We start from the raw sequence: 24,369 nt of genomic DNA on the forward strand, positions 1-24,369 counted from the left end.
TAAGTCCAATGCGTCTTGTGCATTGACCCAATAAGATGCTGGCATGTGATAGTTGTTGGACATATAGCAGCATCCTATCAAGTCCAGTGCAGAGAACACTGAATTCAAGCCGAACCCATTAAAAAAAAAAAAAACATAGAGTATATAGTTATTTGTTAGATCAAAACGATCATAATTTGGCCACCATGCAACTACAATCATTATAATCGCAAAAAAATTGATAATTCCCTCAAATAGTCTACTTCAATTCATCTAAACATCTTCAAAAATAAATAAATAAATAAATAAATAAAAATCATCTAAAATTGTGCAAACTCAACACAAAAGTTCTCACAAAAATAAGAATCTAGCCTTTTGGAAACATATGTTTGTTATTATGAGAATATAACAAAGTGCAGAAATATAACAAAACTACCATAAGAGTTATTTTATTACGTTCAGCCAAGCTTATCTTTCTGGGGGGAAATAAAGCTTATCTTATTGTAGAAATACAGCTAATACAGAAAATATAAATCCACATTAAGTGCCTCTAGGCCCTCTAAGAGTCTACTCAAATTATCTTTGCCTTCACAGGTTCACTCTAAAAGTTCTCACAAACCAATTTGGCCTCTTCGATATGATGACATGCCCGGTAACCAGTCCAATTACAAACCCACAAGCATATCCTATCACTACCACTTTCCAATTGAACCACTCTCCAAAAGATGACTCCTTGCTTGGTTCAAAAGTTGGAATTTCACTATATCCACATTTCTTTGACAACGGAGGGCCACACAATCCCAAGTTCCCCTCAAAAGAGGAATTATCAAATGTCCAAAATTGTCCACCTTGGGGAATCAGACCCATAAGTTGGTTATTAGAGAGGTTCAAATATGCAAGAAATGTGAGACTTAAAAGTTGATGAGGGATTTCCCCTAAGAGCTTGTTTCGAGAGAGATCTAATGACTCAAGCTCGGTTAGATTTCCCCAGGATGATGGGATATGACCAGTGAAACTATTGCTTGATAAGTTGAGTACAATTAAATCCTTGAGCATTCCCATTGTATCCGGGATTTCTCCATCAAACCTATTATTGGAGAGATCAATAGCTGTGAAGATGGTCAAGATCTTTACCAAAAATATTTCTATCCCCTTATTCACCACTGTCATTGAGTCTTCATAATAATAACTTGATTGAATTCTCATGTATTCTGGTTGTGCTTTATCTTTGGCAGGAACCATTTGCATTGCATTCCAAGTTCTAAAGTATTCTGAAGGTAGCTTACCAGAGAAATTGTTGTGAGAGAGGTCGATGACATGCATCTTGGAAAAGCCAAACCTGGTATGAGGATTCCAAATAGGGCCGTGGAATCGATTTGCATGCAAGACAAGAATCCGTAATTCTGGCAAAGACTGTAACCAAAAGGGGAATGCATCACTCATGTTGTTATTTCCAAGATTTAGGACGTCCAGCATTCGACATTGCACTAAGGATCGTGGAATCTTCCCCTGTATTTGGTTGTGACTGAAGTCCAATGTCATCAACGTACATCCTTTTATGAATGTTTTAGGTATGCTTCCTTGAAAGCAATTGTTCCTCATATTCAATACTGAAAGAAAGCTGCTGAAGTGACCAAAACATTGTGGAATGTGACCATTCAACCGGTTGTTAGATATATCAAGGACTTGGAGGGAATTCATGTTGCAAATCATTTGAGGGATTTTTCCGGTTAGATTATTGTTTGAGGCAAAAAAATATGATGTAGACAATGGGGGAATTGGGAGTGACCCTTGCAACATGTTGGAACGTAAATCTAAAATGTAAATAGATTTCCAAGGAAGAACTTTTAGCGGTTGTTCAAAACCGCTGAGAAGGTTAAAAGAAAGATTCAGGGATTGGAGTGTCCCTTTTCCAACATTACAAAACCATTTGGGTATTTTACCTTCAATTTTGTTGTTGGAAAGGTTTAATGTATCTAATTCATTTTGGGCTTTTAGGAAATCAGGGAATTCACGCAAATTGCAAGAAGACAAATACAAATATGAAAATTTGGGGTGGGTTGAATTGATATTTTCTTTTGAAACCAACAAATTGTTACCTGAAAGATCGAGAAGTTGAAGTTCTTTAACCTGGAAGAATATGTTTAACTCCATCTTGTCCTTTAGGTTGATCGAAGAAAGATATAGCTTATGTAGCTTAGTGAAATTGGAAATTGACCTTGGAACCGGTCCATCCAATTTGTTTCCACTCAATGCCAGGAAATTTAACTGTGATGAAGAGATATTTTGGAATTGGAGAGGGCCAGTAAGCTGATTTTGATCTAGATATAGTACAGACAGTGAAGGCATTGTATACAAAACAGAGGGGATAGCCCCTGTGAGTGAGTTTTGAGACAAGGCAAGGAAAGACAAATTAGTATGTCTACTTATTTCCGATGGGATTGACCCTTTCAATTGGTTTCCTGATATATCTATCTGAGTGAGTTTGGTAATGTTTGTTAGTGAAACTGGGAACCTGCCTTCAAAATTGTTATTTGAAAGGAGTAATTGTTCTAGTTGTGTAAGATTTCCCAGTGAAGATGGTACTTTCCCAGAGAAAAGGCTATTGCCAAGATCTAGAGAAGTGAGTTTTGCAATATTTCCTAATGTGGATGGAAGCTGGCCATGAAAATTGCTCCCATAGAGAGAAAGAGAAGTAAGCTGTGATAGGTTCCCAATAGAAGGGGGAATTTCCCCTGAAAATTTACTTGAATCAAGTTCCAAATAATTCAAGGAGTTGAGATTGCCGATTGAATCGGGCAGTTTCCCAGAAAAATTTGTTGAGCGAAGATATAAAGTATTCAAGGACTCAAGCTTTCCGATTGAACTGGGTAATTCCCCAAGAAAATTTGCCCCAGAAAGATCCAAATGACTCAAGGATTTAAGGTTGCCGATTGAATTGGGCAATTCCCCAGAAAAATTTGCCCCAGAAAGATCCAAATGATTCAAGGATTTAAGGTTGCCGATTGATTTGGGCAATTCCCCAAGAAAATTGGTTCCAGAAAGATCCAAAAAGTTCAAGGACTTAAGGTTCCCGATTGCATCGAGCAATTCCCCAGAAAAATTCGTGGAGGAAAGACGCAATTGCTTTAGGGAACTACCAGATCGAAAATTGGGAAGAAAACCAGTGAGAATGTAGTTACCTGACACATCAATGGCTTGTATCTTGGGCAGTAGGAAAATATCTGAGGGAAATTCGCCAAGCAAAATGCAGTTAGACAGAGAAAGAGATGTCAAGGAAGACAAATTTGCCAGGGATTGAGGCAGTGACGATGAGATGTTCACATCGTCTAGATGAAGTTCTCTCAAATATGTCATGTTCTGGACAAGTGCTTCAAGATCAATTCTTCTAAGCTTCAAATAATAAGAATCAGCACCAACAGAGTAATAATTATAATTGAAAGAGAGATCAAGTGAAACCAAATTGGAGAGCCATGAAATTTCCGACGGGATTCGGCCATGTAAGAAGGAACTAGAGAGATTAAGATGGGTCAACCTCACAAGCTGCCCAAACTCAGATGGGATTGTGGTGAAGGAAGAGAAGTTGTTGAGGGCAAGGTTGAGTTCTCGAAGATGACGCAACCTGAAGAGGCTGCTGTTAGACTTGAGAGGCCCACAAAGCCAGCTTTTGCTGAGGTCTAAGCCAATGACGTGGCCGTTGTGTGCATCGCATGTGATCCCATCCCAGCTGGAACAACAATCACTATCTGCCTTCCAAGACTTCATCTTTGGATATGAACCATTATAGTAATCAAACGGATCAAATTCTTCATCAGAATAAATTCTCTTCTCAACAAATTCTTTCCTCAGTTGCAGCAAAGCAGAGCTCTGGTCAGGGAGGCAAAGATGTTGAGTGGAAGTATTAGAAATAGTTTGAGAATGTGAAATGAAGAACAAACAAGAGGCAATAAGGAATAAGGGCAGGTATTGATTCATTTTCCACATGTTTTCAGCAGAGGAAGTAAATGGAAAATTGAGCGGCCAAGTGTTATGAGCAGATAAAGAACTAATGACATAGAAGACAAAAATGTCTCTTGACAAACAAATATTATAAATTAATAAAGGATATAGTTAACAAGTGCTTTTTAGGGAAATTGTTAATAGACTGTGCTTAATTGAGTTAATAAATTATATGAAAAAGTTTTGACAAAATTTTTATTGAAAATATAAAAAGTTGTCAACAAAATTAATTGGGCAAATTACAACTTACCTACCTATGATTTGATTGAAATTTAAGTTGCCTACCTATGATTTGAAATATGACATTTTACCTATTTGAAGTTTGATTGAAATTTAAATTGTCAACCTGTAGTTTGAAAATCATGGTTGTCATATAAGTAGATATCTCAACTAATTTTTTTTTTTGATTAATACTTTTTATTTTTATAGATATAATAGAATTTAAATTTATAGTGTCCTCTTTATGATAATTGTTTTCTATCATCAAGTCAAGACACTAATTCTTCTAAAAAAAAAAGAGTTAAGACACTAATTAATTTTGATGTAAGTGGAATTTGAACCACAAATCTATTATTCGCTTGACAAGAAATTTTACCTGTTGAGTTAATTAGATCCCACACTCTTAACTAATTCTAAGGTATACTTCTTTTTATAATAGTTTTAAGATTGAATTTTGACTAATAGTTCTTGTGGGGTCAAAGAACATAGCAACGCTGGCCCACGCCGAAGAGGAAGAAATGCTCGAGGATGAACGAAGAAAGCCCAAATTGCTAAGAAACGTCGCTGAGGACAACCCTGTCCTTGGCCAACTGAGATCCTAGAAGGGAAGAACGGCACGCCATCGAAGGCAACCTCCCAGAGCATCCCAAGAAAAAGAACAAGTATAGTAGGACATCCATGAGAGCATGGTGGAGGAGCAATTCGACAAGTACAGTAGGACATCCATGGGAGCCTGGTGGAGGAGCAATTCAAGGAGAAACTGTCATCTCCGCATTAAATGCCCACAACTAACGTTCTGGCCGCATTAATGAGAAAATGACCCCTGAACAGTGTTGTCTTGGTTGCTGCAACACACAGAAGGTCAGGGAAGGTGGCTGATGGGACAAGTACTCGAGTAGTGACCTGCATGATCAACAGATGGAGGGCCAAGATCAACCGGAAGGGGGTATATAATGTGAGAAATCCTCTAGTAAGGGGGGGGGGGGATGAGAAGGAGAGAATACAGAAGCAATTTACATGATCTTGGAAACCTTTGTAACCAAGCATTGAAGAAAGAATAAGAACCCTAAGTTCCTCGAAAGAAATGCCCAATGATAGAATTTCATACTTTAGTCCACGTCCTTGTTATTCAATCCATTCAAAACCATGTCTAGTTGTTGTAATCCTCAAACTAAGGCCTAGTTCTTAAACCCATTCTCTATAAATTTATTGTATTGGGTTAGTTGGGCCAGAGTCGACTCATCTAATAGAATAAGTACTCGAACCTAGTCCCTACAGTTCTTCATACACAATTTTTGTTCAATTTATGAAACATTTAGAGATATCATCTTTTAATTTTTGTTTCTCACAAAAAAAATCTTTTAATTTTAAAAATATTATATATATATATATATATATATAAATTCATAAAAAAATCGTGCCATGTACGCTGAAAAAATCCAATGTGGTCAACTAGAATTCAATTCGTAAATATAGAGAGAACGTGAATAACGCTGCACAAAAGTAGTCATTTTGATTACCAGTACGAGAAGATAATAGTACAAAAATGAACTAACGTGGATAAATTGATTACTACCTTGCATTTTCCTTTTCCATTTTCTATCTGCAACTATTTTAATGCATACATTCATTGTGGCAGACCATGACTGAACATCACTGAAATGTGAAAACCATTTATTCTGTTTTAATTTACACGTGCATCTTGCGGTCAAAAGCTTTTCTCTCTCTCTCTCTCTCTCTCTCTCTCTCTCTCTCTAAAAATTGTAAACCTTTAATCTTTGGAAAAGATAGAAATTGAAGTAAAGCAACACTATTTCACAATTGATCAATGAAAGAAAGTGAAAGAAAAAGAGAGAAACTGTAAAGGAAAATTCCGAGAAAAGAAACAGAAAGCTTTAGGGTCTATTTGAGATCCGCTTATTTTGTTAAAACTGAAATTTTTTTGCTAAAAGTTAGATGAATGTAAAAGTTAGTTGAAATGGTACAGTGGAACCTATGAATAGAGTGCAGTATGACCCATGAATAATAACAAAAATAAGCTGAATAGTAAAATAAATTGGCAAAAATAATCTTTGATATTTAGAGAGAGATTTGTAAAAACTGAATATTATTCTATAGGTCCACACACTCACACCGATTCACTAATACATGAATAACACTATAATTAAACAAAACGTCAACGTTTAGTTTAGTGTCAGTGCGTGTGCCACTCTGAACTTTAGTGTTGGCACGTTGGTGCTGATATGAAGGTTTATCTCTGTTTGGACTCGTTAATACGATGTCGTTGGCTTCATCTACTTTAACATTTCCAACTTGGATTGAAACATATTATTTATTTATTTATTTTAGATATGCACTTCAATATCTAATGTGAAAATAAGTATATATATTACGGTTTGAGGAATTTGTACGAGAAATATGAGAGAAGGGTTTGTGGTATTTATAGGATTGAAAAAGATTATGTAATGTGGCATTGTTTAAGAAGCTTCACATGTACATATGGAACGTTTCCAGATTTTTGCCTTATAAAACGAATTTAGTGCCTGCAGGTAAGCCCTAGGTGATTATTTTTTATTGGCACATGTGTTTTATAACTAAAATCGCGAGTTGAGCCCACAATTCTTACTTATAGTTGGAGTGGGTTATGTTTTAAACACTTAACCTTTAGTTTTGTGTCTCACATTGGTTAGAGATGAATCAAGTTATTTATACTACTAGTTAAGGGGTTTCTCTTATTTGGGATCCTCATTTTAGATACCTAAAATACCCTCAAATCCATTTCTTTGTAAAACTTAAATAATAGGGTTCGACATGTAACATTACTAATTTAAAAACTCCTAAATTTTAGCTGAATTTAAAAATTAAAAAAAAAAGTTTTTTTTGTTTGTCGCACCTCCACATTTCTCTCTCACAGTAATAGTCAAGTACAAATACAACTTCTTTTTTTAAAAATAAAATAAAATAAAAAGGCTCATAGGACCTCAAATTTTTTTACAGATTCTTTGTTGAAGGAGCATTACCACCGCTTGAGTTTCAGTTCATCGAACTTTCATACATTGCTTCTACCATTGGCGCCAAAGGATGGGCAAAGGCCAATGTTATTCCTCACGGTGATGATGAATGGGCAAAATGAATGGGTGTACAAGTTTTGTTTCTGAGAGATGGACGTGGATTGATTGAGGGGTGTATAAATTTTGTTTCTGAGAGATGGACATGGATTGATTGAGGAATCGTAATTCAATGGCAATCACCAATCTCATTCTTTGTTCCTAGAGAGCTCTAGGACTCTCTCTTATCCCATCGGCAAAGTGATGGGTTTATTTATTTATTTCTTTGATTCTATTAATAATTTATATCTCAAGATGAGTTTGTGTGTGGCGATTTTTTTAATTGTTGTGCACAAGATGAAACATAATATACCAAAGTTGTTCATGTATGATGTAACATCTTATGGATTTTTTTAATTGTTGTGCATAAGATGTAACATAATATACCAAAGTTGTTCATGTATGATGTAACATCTTATGGATTTTTTTAATTGTTGTGCATAAGATGTAACATGTAAGTATTTTGTAATGTGTAAGTGTGTAACCTATGTAACATGTAAGTTCACGTATCTAATGAATTTTGAAGGCACAATTTTACTGTCAACTTGTTATAGGAGAAACAAATTCTTTTCAATTAGAGCTCATTGGTCTTCTCAAAAAAAGAAAAGAAAAGAGCTCATTGGCAAAGAGTTTGGCCCTTACGAAATAAATATCTCTTGTTATAAAGTTTATTATTTTGTTACATTGATCCAATATTTTTGGGGGGGCTTACTTAAGTAGGGGAGGGAGATGCAACTCAAATTTTCCTCTGTTTTAGTAGTGGATATAGGTATCTCATTTGAATTGGATTGGGGCTTAAATCCTCTCTCATGTTTAATTAGGATGAGCTTTAGTTCATTGCTGTGCGCTTTGTTGGTTTTAGCAGCTCTAGCTATTGGCTATGTGCCTACTGCTGCAGAGGGCTGTGTGATGTCTATTTGATATAGGCTTCTAACTGATGTCTGTTTGTATTTCGTTGTACTGTTTGTTAGCTTGATATTGTTAGATCAAACGAATAAATTCACTATCTCCTAATAACTTAACCTTTCGGGGGAATCGGTAATTAGAAAAAAAAAAATCTCATCGACCTAACTTGATAAAGTCAAGTTGAGTTGAAAAAACCTTCTATTCAACCCAAACTTACCATGCACACCCGTACCCTCAAATTTTGTGAGTTAAAAATAATTGATGTGTTTTATTTGCAAGATAGTCATATAATTTAATTGTAGGGGCTAGCAGTAGTATTGAGTTGAATTTCTTTCCATATGCAGTTATGAAGGTGTTCATCTGTTTCTCATTATATGGTGTCAATTTATTGAATTAAAAGGTTTTTTTTTTTAAATATTTTTTTCCTACATATCAATTATTCTCAGATGTGTTTGTTCTCTATGTCTAAGGAGCTTGATTAAATTGAAGGTCTCAAATCTAGCTTTTGTTATCCATGTCTGTCTATGTCTATGGAGCTTTGATTAAATTGTACAGCTAACTTGAAAATGTGTTGATTGATTCTAAATTCTATAATGCCTTCTAGATGAGCAAAAAACCACTCATTATTCATTTCTTAATGAGAATTAGTAAGAAAAAAAATTCTCTCTCAAACTCTAATACGTGGCATTCTAATCCCATGATTCCATGTCAACACCACACCTCATCTTGGTTTTCCTACATTTTTTTTTAAAAAAAGAAAAGAAAAAAAGAACTCTACATCATATTAAGGACTAATTATCAAAGAGAGCGTAAAATAAGAAAACATAAATCATGTTATGATAGCTAGGTGGTGTTGAATTGACTAACTTTTTTTGTACGTCTCACTAACAAACACTTATAATAAATAGCTAGGTAGTGTTGAATTGACTAACTTTTTTTGTACGTCTCACTAACAAACACTTATAATAAATTGATGAAAATGTCATGTTTACTAGATTTTATACTAAAATATGCTTGACAAGAGTTAAGAGGAAGTATTTCTAGCCCTAATTTCTATTCTTTGACAAGTTCTTCACCCATCAATTCTCATCCCCCTTGTCCAGCCTCGTTCATATCCTTCAATGATGTTATATCTCTAACAAATGGCGTCCTTCCCACGCAGTGGGAGATTCTTTTACTATCTTGAAGTAATGACCAGCAAGGACAATTTGTTGTATGTATTGAATTACAAAAAAAAAAAAAAAAAAAAAAAAAAAAAAAGTTCCAAGTGTAAGGACATTTTTTATGGCATTTTATATCTATGGTTTGAATTCCACCTCTCCTCTTCCACAAGTAAACCAATATACACCCATTGTTTTTTGCCTATAAGTTTACTAGAAAATACTAAAAGTAAGCATTAAATATTATAATTTGAAAAAAAAAATTTGTTACTACTATTATATTATTCAAAAGCTATCTCTATCTAGAATTTTTAGTGCCTTAATAATCTTGGCAAACAATATATTGACTAGCTTTTTGTAAAGCCCTCCTGACAAAAGTTTTGAGGATGATGTAACTCTGCATCATTTTCATGGTAAGATCCTGCCCAATTAATCTTCTTCCTCTCTCTTGTTCTTATCCATACTTCCATAGACCATACTTCCCATGACAAGCTCCGTTTCCTTTTCTTTATCAGGGAATCTTTTGCTATCTTGGCATTTGGAGGGAGAGGGACTAATGAATTTGTCACCTTGAAGTGTAGGAGACGGAAAACTGACTTAGGCCTTTTTTTATTTGATAAACTCCTGTACCAATTTTCAAATTCTTGTTAGCAGATAATTGCAAGAGAATCAGGACATTAAACGGATATGGTCCCTCGTATTCTATAAGAGGGCCTTTCCAAATTCTTGTTAGCAAATAATTAGTGCAAGAGAGGACTATTCAAACGAAGATGGTTCCTCATATTGTATAGGTCGACCTAGTTGTGAATCTCTGAATGTCGTTGTATTTGCAATTAGACATTCAAGACAATGCAAAATTTGTTATCACATTAAATGTCATTATCATTTGGCAAATTGAATTAATGAATGTAGACTTCTTTATTTTATTTTATTTAATAATTTGATAGTTATAAGAATTAGAGATGAGAGATTTGAATTCTGGTTATAAGACCTTGACAATGAAGGTAGGCATTAGAAATATCAAATAAAATGTTTTTACAAAAGACTTAAAACAATCTCGTTTTGATTCAAAGTGAGATTAGTGGTGAATATTTTTGTAGGTGACAAATACCATATCAACAAACCCTCCTAGAAATGTACATGCAAATTTAGTAATTAAAGGATACTGTTGTAGTTAGAGTCAAGATTTTTTTGCACTAATGAAGCCTAAAAATTGTAAAGCCATGCTTTTACACTCAATTATCATTTCCGCTCTGTTTGTTTCAGTAATGATGTTTTCTAGAAATGAGTAATTTCCCAAGAAGCATTTTGTATAAAACTATCTCATTTTCCAATGTTTGGTAGTAACTTTAAATGAGTTGAAAAACAATCTCTTAATTTTCCTTATTTAGCTTGCTATGAGATAAATGTGTTTTCCAAAAAAAAAAAATTAATAGAAAACAATCTCTAAAAATAAGTCATATTCTTTATGTTGACAAATGATAGTTTTCCTTTGACTTTTTTTTTTTTTTTTTTTTTTTTTTTTTTTTTTTTTTATGCTACCAAACAATGGAAAACACGGAAAACTATCTTTACATAAGGTTTTCCATTGAAACAAGTGGAGCGTTCGAGTAAGTTCTACTTCGGCAACCTGCTCATCACTTTGTTAAGATCATATTAGAGAGCAGCTAAATTTTTAGGAAATGGTATGTTTTATAATACAACCTTCTTTATGATTTTTAATTTCGAACAATTCTGCCTCTGATGGTTTTCCAAGGCAGCATGTTGATTTAGGAAATGGTTTCCTTTATATCCTAGTAAAGAACTCCATACACCATAATTATTACTTAAATCACCTTTATCTACTAAAATCCCATCTAGAGCAGGTTTCTCCACACAACACAACAAAAAATGTTGAGGAACATCATATATAAAACGACAATCTCAATTCAGAAATAATAGAAAGAATGAGTCAAATTCTATCTCTATCTATAATTTTCAGTGCCTTAATCTTGACAAATAATATATTGACGTTAAAGACCATATTAACTAGCTTTTCTGCAAGTCCTCTTGACAAAAGTTTTTGTGAATGTAATGAAACCCCCACTCAATTTTCATCCTCCCTCTCAGCCTTATATGCATACATCCAATGACAAGCTCTTTTCTCTTTAGGAGATTCTTCCTTGTCATAATCAGTGACCCTAAATAAGCTGAAATTTGTTAAGTACAGGAGATGGAATATTGAGGTCATGGGTGCCAATTTGGAAGGACAAAGGTAATTGGATGTTTATCTTATTTTTTATTTTTATTTATTGTGGTTTGCAAATAATTGGATTTCAATTCGGAGGCTGTCAATATATTATTTGGAAGGAGCGATATAATTTAATCGTAGGAGCTATTAGTCATATTGACTTGAATTTCTTTCCATACACAGTTGTGAAGGTGTTCATCTGTTTCTTATTCTATGGTGTCAATTTATTGAATTGAAAGTTTTTTTTTTTTTTTTAAATATTTGTTTTCCTACATATCGATTATTTCCAGATGTGTTTGTTCTCTGTCTAAGGAGTTTGATTAAATTGAAGGTCTCAAATCTAGCTTTTGTTCTCCACATTTGAAAATACCTTCTATGTGAGCAAAAAACCACTCATTATTCATTTCTTAATAATGAGAATTAGTAAGAAAAAAAAAATTCTCTCTCAAACCCTAATACATGGCATTCTAATGCCCATGGTTCCATGTCAACACCACATCTCATCTTGGTTTTCCTACTAAATTAATAAAATAAAATAAAAAGAACTCTGCATCATACGCATTAAGAATGACTAATTATCAAAGAGAACGTAAAATAAGAAAATACAAATCATGTTATGATAGCTCGGTGGTGTTGAATTGACTAGCTTTTTTTGTACGTCGCACTAAGAAACACTTATAATAAATTGACGAAAATGTCATGTTTACTAGATTTTATACTAAGAGGAAGTATTTCTAGCCCTAATTTCTTTTCTTTGACAAGTTATACGCCCATCAATTCTCATCCCCCTCGTCTAGCCTCATTCATATCCTTCAATGTTGTCATATCTCTAACAAATGGCGTCCTTCCCAAGCAATGGGTGATTCTTTTACTATCTTGAAGTAATGGCCAGCAAGGACAATTTGTTGCATTTATTGAATTACATTAAAAAAAAAAAAAAAAAAAATTCCCAAGTATAATGGCATTTTTCTATGGCATTTTATATCTATGTTTTGAATTTCACCTCTCCTCTCTCACACTATTTGCCTTAAAAAAATAAAAAAATAAAACGGATGTAATACGAAAAAAACAAATATACACCCATTGTTTTCTGCCAACAAGTTTACTAGAAAATACTAAAAGCAAGCATTAAGTATTACAATTTGGAAAAAAAAAAATTACTACTATTTTATTATTCAAAAGATATCTCTATCTAGAATTTTCAGTGCCTTAATAATCTTGGCAGGCAATATATATTGACTAGCTTTTTGTAAAGCCCTCCTGACAAAAGTTTTGAGGATGATGTAACTTTGCATCATTTTCATGGTAAGATCCTCCCCAATCAATCTTCTTCCTTTCTCTTGTTCTTATCCATACTTCCATAGACCATACTTCCTATGACAAGCTCCATTTCCTTTTCTTTATTAGGGAATCTTTTGCTATCTTGGCATTTGGAGGGACTAATGAATTTGTCACCTTGAAGTGTAGGATACGGAAAATTGACTTAGGCCTTTTTATTTGATAAACTCCTGTACCAATTTCCTAATTCTTGTTAGCATATAATTGCAAGAGAATCAGGACATTAAATGGATGTGGTCCCTTGTATTTTATAAGAGGACATTACCAAATTCTTGTTAGCAAATAATTAGTGCAAGAGAGGACTATTCAAACGAAAATGGTTCCTTATATTGTATAAGTCGACCTAGTCATGAATCACTAAATGTCATTGTATTTGCAATTAGACATTTGAGACAATGCGAAATTTGTTACCACATTAAAGGTCATTATCATTTTTGGCAAATCGAAGTAATGAATGTAAACTTCTTTATTTTATTTTATTTAATAATTTAATAGTTATAACAATCAAAGAGGAGGCATTTGAACTATGGTTATAGGACCTTGACAATGAAGGTAGGCATTAGGAATATCAAATAAAATATTTTTACAAAAGACTTAAACAATCTCGTTTTTATTCAAAGTGAGACTAGTGGTGAAGATTATTGTAGGTGACAAAAACCATATCAACAAACCCCTCTAGTAATGAATTTGCAAAATTAGTAATTAAAGGGAGACTGCTGTAGTTAGAGTCGAGTTTTTTTTGTACTAATGAAGCCTAAAATTTTTAAAGCCATACTTTTACACTCAATTATCATTTCAAGTAAGTTCTACTTTGGCAACTTGCTCCCTTTGTTAAGATCACATTAGAGAGCAGCTAAACTTTAGGAAATGGTATGTTTTATAATACAACCATCTTTATGATTTTTAGTTTCGAACAATTTCGCTTCTGCTGGTTTTCCAAGGCAGCATGTTGATTTAGGAAATGGTTTTCTTTATATCCTAGTAAAGTACTCCATACACCGTAATTATGACTTAAATCACCTTATCTACTAAAATCCCATCTAGACAGGTTTCTCACACACAACACAACACAAAATGTTGAGGAGCATAATATATAAGCTATTATTTACAAAAATCTCAATCTAGAAATAATAGAAAGAATGAGTCAAATTCTATCTCTATCTACAATTTTTAGTGCCTTAATCTTGACAAATAATGTGTTGACGTTAAAGACCATATTAACTAGATTTTTTGCAAGTCCTCTTGACAAAAGTTTTTGTGAATGTAATAAAACCCCCACTCAATTTTCATCCTCCCTCTTGGCCTTATATGCATACATCTAATGACAAGCTCTTTTCTCTTTAGGGGATTATTCCCTGTCATAATCTGTGACCCTAAACGAGTTGAAATTTGTTAAGTATAGGAGAAGGAAAATGGAGTCATGGGTACCAATTTCCAACTTATTGATAGAATATAATTACATAAGAAGCAGAGCTTTCAATGGAAAAAGGGGCCAAATGGCCCTCTCATTTAGTGAGAGGACATAATCAAAACAATTTGGTACTAACTTGCAAAATAGTTTTAGTTCCAATGGTACAAAATCATAGAAACTCAAAGAATGTAGAACTTGTTAGATATTAAGGTGCTTTAATGCTTGTTTGAGATATAACGTCCATTTTTTTTACCACTATCTATAGCTAAATTGTAGTAAAAAGTTGTATTTATAGCAATTTCTGTCATAAGATAACTCATTATGTTATTATACATTCATATGTAGCTATTAAAAAAGTCATGCTATCTATTGCAAGATTTAACCAATTTCAGAGTTTGGAGAGATGCAAAATTTATTTGGCCACAATATGAAAAAAGCCAATTCTTCACAAGACACTAACTTAGATGAATGACAAATTACTAATTAAATAAGCATACTTAGCTAAATGGATTGTTGATTTGTTTCACATGATTTATCAGCTAAACCCTCCACAACTGCACCAAAATGATTGGGAGTGTAAATGCTCCTAGAGGAAAAGCATGCGAACTCGTGATTAGGGGTGTTCACTAAACCGCACAAACCGTAAAAACTGCCTGCAAAATGGTATAACCGCACCGCAAGTAATAGTGCACCGCACCGCATGGTGCAGTGTGGTTTGTGGTTTTGTAATAAGAAAACCGCATTGCACCACACCATCTCTATATATTAACATATTTATTTATTTTTAATATTAAATATATTATTAATAGCTTAGTTTTCATAAAAAGAAAAGTTTGATAACCCTAGCAAGTGTTGACTAGGAAAGCCAACCCAAAATAAAGAAAAACTAGTTCAATAATTTAAAACTTGGCCCAAAACAGAGGGAAAAATCAGTTTTGGGCTCGGTAGATAAAGCCAAAAATTTGAAAAATATACCGACTTCAAGCCGTTCGAACCGCATCTTATATACTGTACCGCACATGTGATTGCAAAAATGAAGTGTAGTGCGGTTATGGTTTTGGCTAAACTCTAAACCGTACCGCACCACGCTGCACCGCACATGTAATCGCAAAAATAAGGTGCAATGCAGTTATGGTTTTAGTTAAACCGCATCGCAAAGTGCGGTGCTAAAAATAGCTCAAAACCACACTGCATTGCACCGCGAATACCCCTACTAGTGATAATCTTTGGATTTACTGCTCCAAATAATGGTATACTTGTATCCCTCCCTACAATGGGGTATTGGACCATCTTCCAATGCCCATGGTTCCATGTCAAAACCACATCTCATCTTGGTTTTCCTACTAAATTTTTTTTATAAAAAAAAAAAAAAAAAAAAAAAAAAAAAAAAAAATCTACATTATATTAAGATTATGCCGTGTGATACAAGGACTAATTATCAAAGAGAGCGTAAAATAAGAAAATATAAATCATGATAGCTAGGTTGTGTTGGATTAAGTGGCTTTTTTTGTACGTCTCACTAACAAACACTTATAATTAATTGATGAAAATGTCATGCTTACTAGATTTTATACTAAAATCTTCTTGACAAAAGTTAAGAGGAACTATTTCTAGCCCTGATTTCTTTTCTTTGACAAGTTGTTCACCCATCAATTCTCATCCCCTCATCTAGCCTCATTCATATCCTTCAATGATGTTATCTCTCTAACAAATGGCGTCCTTCCCAAGCAATGGGAGATTCTTTTACTATCTTGAAGTAATGGCCAGCAAGGACAATTTGTTGCATTTATTGAATTACAAAAAAAAAAAAAAAGAAGTGTAATGGCATCTTTTATGGCATTTTATATTATGGTTTGAATTCCACCTTCCCTCTCCCACACTGTTTACCTTTAAAAATAATAATAATAAAAAATGGAAGTAATATGAAAAAACAAGTAAACCAATATACACCAATATACACCCATTGTTTTTTTGCCAACAAGTTTACTAAAAAATACTAAAAGTAAGCATTAAGTATTATAATTTGAAATTTTTTTTTGTTACTACTATTTTATTATCCAAAAGTTATCTCTATCTAGAATTTTCAGTGCCTGAATAATCTTGGCAGACAATATATTGACTAGCTTTTTGTAAAGCCCTCTTGACCAAAGTTTTGAGGATGATGCAACTCTGCACCATTTTTATGGTAACATCCTCCCCAATCAATCTTCTTCCTCTCTCTTGTTCTTATATATAATTCCATTGACCATACTTCCCATGCAAGCTCCTTTTCCTTTTCTTTATAAGGAGAATCTTTTGCTATCTTGGCATTTGGAGGGACCAATGAATGGACTGGAATTGTTTACTTGAAATGTAGGAGACGGAAAAATTGACTATGCCTTTTATTTGATAAACTCCCATACCAATTTCCAAATTTTTGTTAGCAGATAATTGCAAGAAAATCAGGGCATTAAACAGAGATGGTTCCTCGTATTCTATAAGAGGACATTTCCGAATTCTTGTTAGCAGAAAATTAGTGCAAGACTATTCAAACGAAGATCGTTCCTCACATTGTATAGGTCGACCTAGTCGTGAATCACTAAAAGTCGTATTTGCAACTAGACATTCGAGACAATGCAAAAAATTTACCACATTAAAGGTCATTATCATTTGGTAAAACGAAGCAATGAATGTAGACTTCTTTATTTCATTTTATTTTATTTAATAATTTGATAGTTATAACAATCAAAGAGGAGAGGTTTGAACTATGGTTACAGGACCTTGACAATGAAGATAGGCATAGGAATATCAAATAAAATGTTTTTACAAAAGACTTAGAAGAATCACTCTTTTTTTTTTTTTTTTTTTTTTTTTTTTTTTTTCCAAAGTGAGATTAGTGGTGAATATTCTTGTAGGTGACAAATACCATATCAACAAACCCTTCTAGTAATGAATTTGCAAATTTAGTAAGTAAAGGGGATTGATGTAATTAGAGTCAAGATTTTTTGCACTAATGAAGCCTAAAAATTTTAAAGCCATACTTTTATATTCAATTATGATTTCAAGGAAGTTCTACTTTGGCAAATTGCTCACTTTGTTAAGATCATATTAGAGTAGCTAAATTTTTAGGAAATGGTATGTTTTATAATACAACCATTGTTATGATATTTAGTTTCGAACAATTCCACCTCTAATGGTTTTCCAAGGCAACATGTTGATTTAGGAAATGTTATATTTTATATCCTAGTAAAGTACTCCATATACCATAATTATTACTTAAATCACATTATCTACAAAAATCCTTTCTAGGGCAGGTTACTACACACACAACACAAAATGTTGAGAAACATCATAAGCTATTAATTATGAAAATCTCAATCCAGCAATAATAAAAAGAATGAGTCAAATTCTATCTCTATCTACAATTTTCAGTGCCTTAATCTTGACAGATAATGTATTGACATTAAAGACCATATTAACTAACTTTTCTGCGTTTACCAAAAAAAAAAACTTTTCTACTAGTCCACTTGACAAATTTTTTTGTGTGTGTAATGAAACCCCCACTCAATTTTCATCCTCCCTCTTGGCCTTATATCCATACTATCCAATGACAAGCTCTTTCTCTTTAAGAGATTCTTCCCTGTCCTCATCAGTGACCCTGAATGTGTTGAAATTTGTTAAGTATAGGAGATGGAAAATTGAGTCATGGGTACTTATATTGGTAACCAATATCCAAATTACTGATAGCATATAATTTCATGAGAAGCAGAGTTTTCTAGGGAAATTGGCCCTCTCATTTAAAGAGAGGACCTAATCAAAACAATTTGATACTAATTTGCAGAATAGTTTTAGTTCCAATGGTACAAAATAATAGAAACTCAGAGAATGTAGAACTTGTTATGATATTAAGGTGCTTTAATGCTTGTGAGAGATAGAATGCCCATTTTTTTTACCACTATCTATAGCCAATTGTAGTAAAAAGTGGGTACCTTTAGCAATTTCGGTCATAAGATAACTCATTCTGTTATTATACATTCATATGTAGATATTGAAAAAGTCAAGCAGTCTATTACAAGATTTAACCAATTTCAAAGTTTGGAGAGACACAAAATTTATTTGGCCACAATTTGAAAGAAGCCAATTCTTCACAAGACCCTGACTTAGATGAATGACTAATTACTAATTAAATAAGCATACTTAGAAAATGGATTGTTGATTTGTTTCACATGATTTATCGGCTAAAACCTACACAACTGCATCAAAATGCTTGGGAGTGTAAATGCTCCTAGAGGAAAAACATGTGAACTTGTGATAATCTTTGGATCTAATGCTCCAGATAATGGTATACTTGTATCCATCCCTTCAGTGGGGTATAGGACCATCTTCCTTTTCACATGTTGAAAATTGTGGTAGCAAAGATCCAATTGTTTCTTTTTTTTTTAGAAGGTTCTCCATCTATTCTGTTGAGCCTTTTAGGTCCAGGCCCATATGGGCTCTGTTAGTGTTTATTTGGCCCATGTTCTTAAGCCTTTTTAGGGAGAGCACAACAGCAAGACATGGAGAGGGTAAAATACACAAAAGAGAAAGACACAAGGGTTTGGATGTGAGTTTTACCTTTCTCCTACCATGGCCATCGAAACCTATTGAAGCAAGTGTCTCAAAGGTGTTTGGGGTTTCTTTCAACTAGTTGTTTGGAAGATTTCATTGTGGTGGATTTGGGTTTGTAAAACTCCTAAAGAGGTAACCTTAAATTTCTCCAAGTTCATTGTGTAGACTCAAGTCGTTCCATAAAAGTTGAGTAGAAGACCATTGAATCTTGTTGTTTATAGTGGATTATTAGGAGCTTGACCTGCGGATGTATGCTTAGCGCCGAACCGCATAATTCTTGAGTGTGCATTGTGTAGGCCTTCTAAGTGTTTGATAATTTGTCTTTTGGATTCCATTTTGCATATCTTCCTAGCTTAGGCTCCATATTTGTTGTGTCTAACCTCCATTACCTTTATGTTGGTAAATTCACACTTTGTTGACAATATTGGGAGAGACTTTGGTCTCACCATGAAGTGGGTAGTTTTTCCCAACAGTTAGGGTGAATGTGTCCAAGTCCAAATAAATTTCCCCTATCAGCTGATCATGTCATGGACTGCTTTAACTTTACGTTTTTCTCAAATGGAGTCAAGAGTTAAAGAGTTTTTTGCTTCCCCACACAATTCCGTATCTTTATTCTCAAATTCAAGACCTAGTGAGAGATTTTAGAACATCTTCTAGAAGTGCCTTGCCAAAATTAGGAGGCACTGCCACCTCACGCATTCTAGTCGTTTCATACTCCTCCTAGACACTATGATGTTTATTGCAATAAACATCATAATGCGAGGAAGCCTCGAATTCAAAAGCAGATTGCCATATCCAATGAGCCTATTGGAAATATCGAAGATATCAAAATTGGTGAACTTTAAGATGCAACACAACTTGGGTCTGCCTAGTGGTATAATTCACGCATCATTATTGATTTCACATGATTAAGACCACCAGCGAAACATTTAAGCCCATCCCAAAAGCATTTGGCATAGGAAGGAGAGGAAAAGATAACCTGGAAATCAGTTGGCATGCAAGTCAACTCATCCATATGCTGACTAATATGATCAGATTTCCTTGGTGAGAAAGTGTCCGGTATTGGATGACAAAACTTCATCTTTGATAAATGCACATGGCCCATCCTGTACAAGTTACAATCAATTTGACAAAAAGAAAAGCTTAGATCTTATAAAATGTAAATCAATAAATAAATGAATTGAAGGTTGCATTTTCCATTAGCTTAAAAAGCTAGTTTTTTTACTATTTAGTTTATTTTTACTATTCATGGGTCCCATTGCACTTTTTGGTACAATTTATGGGCCTCACGGTACTATTTCAGCTACCTTTTAACTTTATCTACAGTACTTTCAACAAAAAAGTTTTCACTTTCAGCTAAATAAGTTGTTCCCAAACGGACTTGAAGTGTTCAAATATTGCAACAATAATGAATCTCAATTAGGAGTCAGCCACAAGCATCACAATGGAACTCACCTCATACATGTCTAGTAAGGAACACAAAACCAAGATTCATTTGGGAACCACAGTTTTATTCTTTATTGGACATCTCCCAAAAAAAAAAAATCCTCAATGATTCAATCATAGGGATGCATTTACCCGAAACTGGAGAATAAAGGGAATATGCAATTCCTGGGGCTGTAAACTTCTATGAAGAACAGCACAAAAACTTCTACAAACAATACTTTTCTTAATCTAACTTGCAAAAGTCACAGCAAATACCAACCAATTGGTTGCAATTTTTGAAAGGAGGGCAGTGATTAATATACATCACTCTTTTTTTTTAGATAAGTATTAATATACATCACTCTTAAAAGTCTACAACAAAAACCTTAAGTGTACAACTATGCATTTTAAGTAAAGAATCTCTGTATCATACAGAAGATGAAAATGCCATGATAGAATGGTATAATGTTTGGATACAGATGTATTTTCACAAAAAGCTCTTCAGATGAATGGTAACCATAAAATTTCCTTGCTCGTACAAGGCTGTAACCATGTACATGCTGTCACTTTGAACCAGCATTACCTTTAAGCCGTAAGAGTTCAAACCAAAGCAAAAACATATGATGCCTGCAGGATCAGCAATGCAAAGGACAAATTGCAGAAACACCAATTAACAAACAACACAGAGGTTAGAACAAAACCTGTTGCAACCAAGCATACCTTCAAAGCTTTCTCAAGAGCAAGAGATACAGCATGTGTGTATGCATCACCTATGCATATTAACAAGAAAAAGGATAAACTCAGAAATTTAAAATAGGAATCATATCTAAAGCATATATATAGCAGAAAACCAAACAGCAAAAATCACAGCACATTTTAACATCAGGACAGACAAACTTAATTTCACATTAGGATGGAAGAAGATATCACATCCAAAATGAAATTAAGAGATAAATAAAAAAATATAGCACAAATTCACAATATCAACTAAAAAAAAAATTGACCCTGACTAACTAGGAGCGGCTACATAAATCCAATTTTTATTCCATTGGCTTAATTCAAAAAATATTATCTACCTTCCTCGTGTGGTTGAAGCGATATATCCGCACAAGGCACATATAAATAGGGTAAAACCTGCAAAAAATATGGATAATTTAGTCAAGAATAACAATGTACTAATAAAGAAAGAAAGGAAGAGTAAATTTCAAACACTTATCATATGCTTAAAGTACTCTATACATGAAGTATTGCTTTACATAGCATGCAATATCTGTTATTTCAAACATTTTTTTTCTTGATAACGTAGGGAACCTTTCTAAAGAAGAACCCTTTGGACTCACCTTAAGCACAATGTTGATTCACCACCAGAAAATGGAAAAGAAGATAATTTTTTAGAAATATATTTTTCCAGTGTGCAATTGAAAAGAGAGAGAAAAATGAAAGATGGATTTGGAATATCCTTTAAGTCCCACCAAATTTCTCTTCAAAGTGGGCAGGACTTAAATTTTGAGACTAAAGAAGAAAACACGCGTTCCAATTTTCCCTCCATTTTCTCAACATAACCAAAAGGCGAAAAATATAACTTCATAAACTTTGATATGCCCATTTCAACCACTGCACTCAAGAAACATTGACGAATCCAAGCATTTAATAACATTCAATAAGACGCCAGAAAAACAGGAATGATCTTACCCCATGGACGTGCAAGCAAGTCTTCTGACCAGCTGGTGTAGAACCATATATTCTTATAACAGGAACCTCACTCACTTTCCCACCTTCAAGAATTCAAGAATCCACTTAGAGAAGCAAATTAACACATATTGTACACTTCAATGAATACCATACGTTTCTTTCTTATTAATGAAATAAGAAAGAAACATACAGGGTGTTCATGATGATGAACACAAAAAAGCATAAACAGTAAACAAAAGAAATCATAAAAACAAAAAAATAAAAGGTAAAAATACAATTACACCCCTAAAATTAAATTTTGTGATATATATAATTCCGTTTAAGTTGTCATTTTAGGGTGCCTAACAGTGTTTTGGGTTTAAAATGAGCATTTGTAAAAACGCTACAAGGAGTTGCTGAACCCGTCTTGAGTTTTAAAAACACGTTTTGCATTTGTAACAGTTAGCAATGAACAGAGGAACTAAAATGATAGTTTTGTAAAAGTTGAAAAAATTTCAACTTGGTAATTGTATTTTTGCCCCAAAAAAAAAATGTAAAAATTCATAATATATATTTCGAAAATTGTGAAATGAGTTTCACTTTCTTTTCAATTTAGAATTCTATTCCTAAAGTACCACCGCACTCCCTTGGTGCGATGGTCACTCCACAAGTATAAGTGCTTGTGAAGTGTGGAGGCAAGGGCCAGGGTTCAAGTCTCCAGGAGAGAGATTCACACACATATACACTTAGATTAGGCTAGAGTAGAATTCTATCTTGTAAAAAAAAAAAAAAAAAAAAAAATCTATTCCTAAAGTAAAACATTCAAACAAATTACAGTAAAATAGAAGAATTAAACGGCGTCGTTTGAGAGTGAAAGTAGAGAGTACCTTGGAAGGTACTGTAAGAGATATCAAGGCCATGGGTCGGCGGAGCCATGTAGTGATCGATGGAGACGATCCGAACACTGAAGGCGTTTGAATCTGACTGCGAATCTGCCATTGATTGTCTTCGAATTTACGGGAATGCCATGAAATTTTGCTAGCAATTTGCTCCCCACTTCTTTTGTAAAATTCTGGATAGTCCAGTTATCAAAAAAAAAATTCTGGATAGTCCACTGTTACTTTGTTAGAATATTTTGTTTAGTAGTAAATTACGCTAACATCTTATGATATTTTAGGAAATGTGAAAAGAATCCCCTTCTATATTTGAAAATGACACTTTTAAGTCTTTAACCTTGTGTGATTATTATTCTTATTTGATTTCTTCCAAAAAAAAATTTAATTTCCTATTATATAATCAATTTGGTTAGTATGTTTTTTTTTTTTTTTTTTTTAAGATTATTTTGGAAGAGAATTTAATTTGAAAATTACTATTTTTAGATTTTCTAGAAGTTGTTATAAAGCCAGGGGCAAAGCCAGGAATTTTTGTTTAGGAATCAAGTTGTGGCACTAATATATATATATATATATATATATATATATAACCGAAGCCTTTGCTGGCACCACAATTTTCCACGTCAGCACAATATTTAAAAAATAAAAAATAAATAAAAATTATAACTCCTCAAAACCCTAGCAACCTTACCCCTCTCTCAAGTTAAGAAATATAAAGCCCCCTAGCAACCTTACCCCTCTCTCAAGTTAAGAAATATAAAGCCACGGTTTCTGCAAACTCTCTCTCTCTCTCCAGACGTAGGAAGCCCTAAAGCATTCAAGATCTACAAAACCCTAGCAACCTTACCCCTCTCTCAAGTTAAGAAATATAAAGCCACGGTTTCTGCAAACTCTCTCTCTCCAGACGTAGGAAGCTCTAAAGCATTTAAGATCTACAATGCACAGCTTTTGTAAGGTTAGTTTTGTTTATATATTAATTAATATATAGTACTTTGTTTACCATTGAATACTCATATAATCAATTTCCAATTCAGTGTTCAAGAATTAAACCAAAATTCTAACTGCGCTATCATAAAATATTATTATTAGTATGAATTTTATGGAGTTGCGGTGTTCAAGAATTAAACCAAAATTCTTTTAAATTATCTATAATATTTTGTCCTCTGAAAATTTTATCTCTTTGATTTTATTATATTGTGTTTCTTAAGCTATAGAGAGATTTTCTTTGGTTTCTGCAAACTCTCTCTCTCTCCAGATGTAGGAAGCCCTAAACGCACGATATAGCATTCAAGATCTACAACTCACGGTATAGATTTTAGCTTATAAAGTTCAGCTTTTGTAAGGTTAGTTTGTTTATATATTTAGTCCTTACGTTTAGGTTTAGGTTTAGGTTTAGGTTTTAAGAGATTTATATATTACTACTATGTGGCTAAATTTCCCGTGA

The 24,369-nt window shown here is 33.5% G+C and overlaps 2 protein-coding genes across 5 annotated transcripts in view; both read right to left on the minus strand.

The window, feature by feature from the left end:
* Positions 1 to 393: 393 nt before the first annotated feature.
* The window catches only part of LOC126717022 (receptor-like protein 53), a 44,115-nt gene continuing 20,139 nt past the window's right edge, over positions 394 to 24,369 (minus strand). The window contains exon 2 of the mRNA XM_050418172.1: positions 394 to 3,161. Within this exon, the coding sequence (XP_050274129.1) occupies positions 568 to 3,161 (2,594 nt within the window). The 3' untranslated portion in view covers positions 394 to 567. The remainder of the gene's footprint in view (positions 3,162 to 24,369) is intronic.
* On the minus strand, positions 17,715 to 23,040 carry LOC126717024 (DNA polymerase zeta catalytic subunit-like). 4 transcript variants are annotated; one of them, XR_007652391.1, is made up of 6 exons: positions 22,920 to 23,040; positions 22,054 to 22,136; positions 21,438 to 21,495; positions 21,082 to 21,131; positions 19,916 to 20,042; positions 17,715 to 17,986 (listed from the first exon to the last, which is right to left on the minus strand). XR_007652391.1 is itself a non-coding variant. In XM_050418175.1 (5 exons), exons 1-5 carry the CDS (start codon positions 23,029 to 23,031, stop codon positions 20,962 to 20,964), a joined length of 330 nt encoding a protein of 109 aa, XP_050274132.1. In that variant the 5' UTR covers positions 23,032 to 23,040; the 3' UTR covers positions 20,586 to 20,961. The 4 variants fall into 4 exon arrangements, 2 of the variants coding, with proteins under 2 accessions (XP_050274132.1, XP_050274131.1); XM_050418175.1 differs by lacking the exons at positions 17,715 to 17,986; positions 19,916 to 20,042 and adding an exon at positions 20,586 to 20,988; XR_007652392.1 differs by lacking the exons at positions 21,082 to 21,131; positions 21,438 to 21,495.

Source organism: Quercus robur, chromosome 3, assembly GCF_932294415.1.
Source record: "Quercus robur chromosome 3, dhQueRobu3.1, whole genome shotgun sequence".
NCBI lineage: Eukaryota > Viridiplantae > Streptophyta > Magnoliopsida > Fagales > Fagaceae > Quercus > Quercus robur.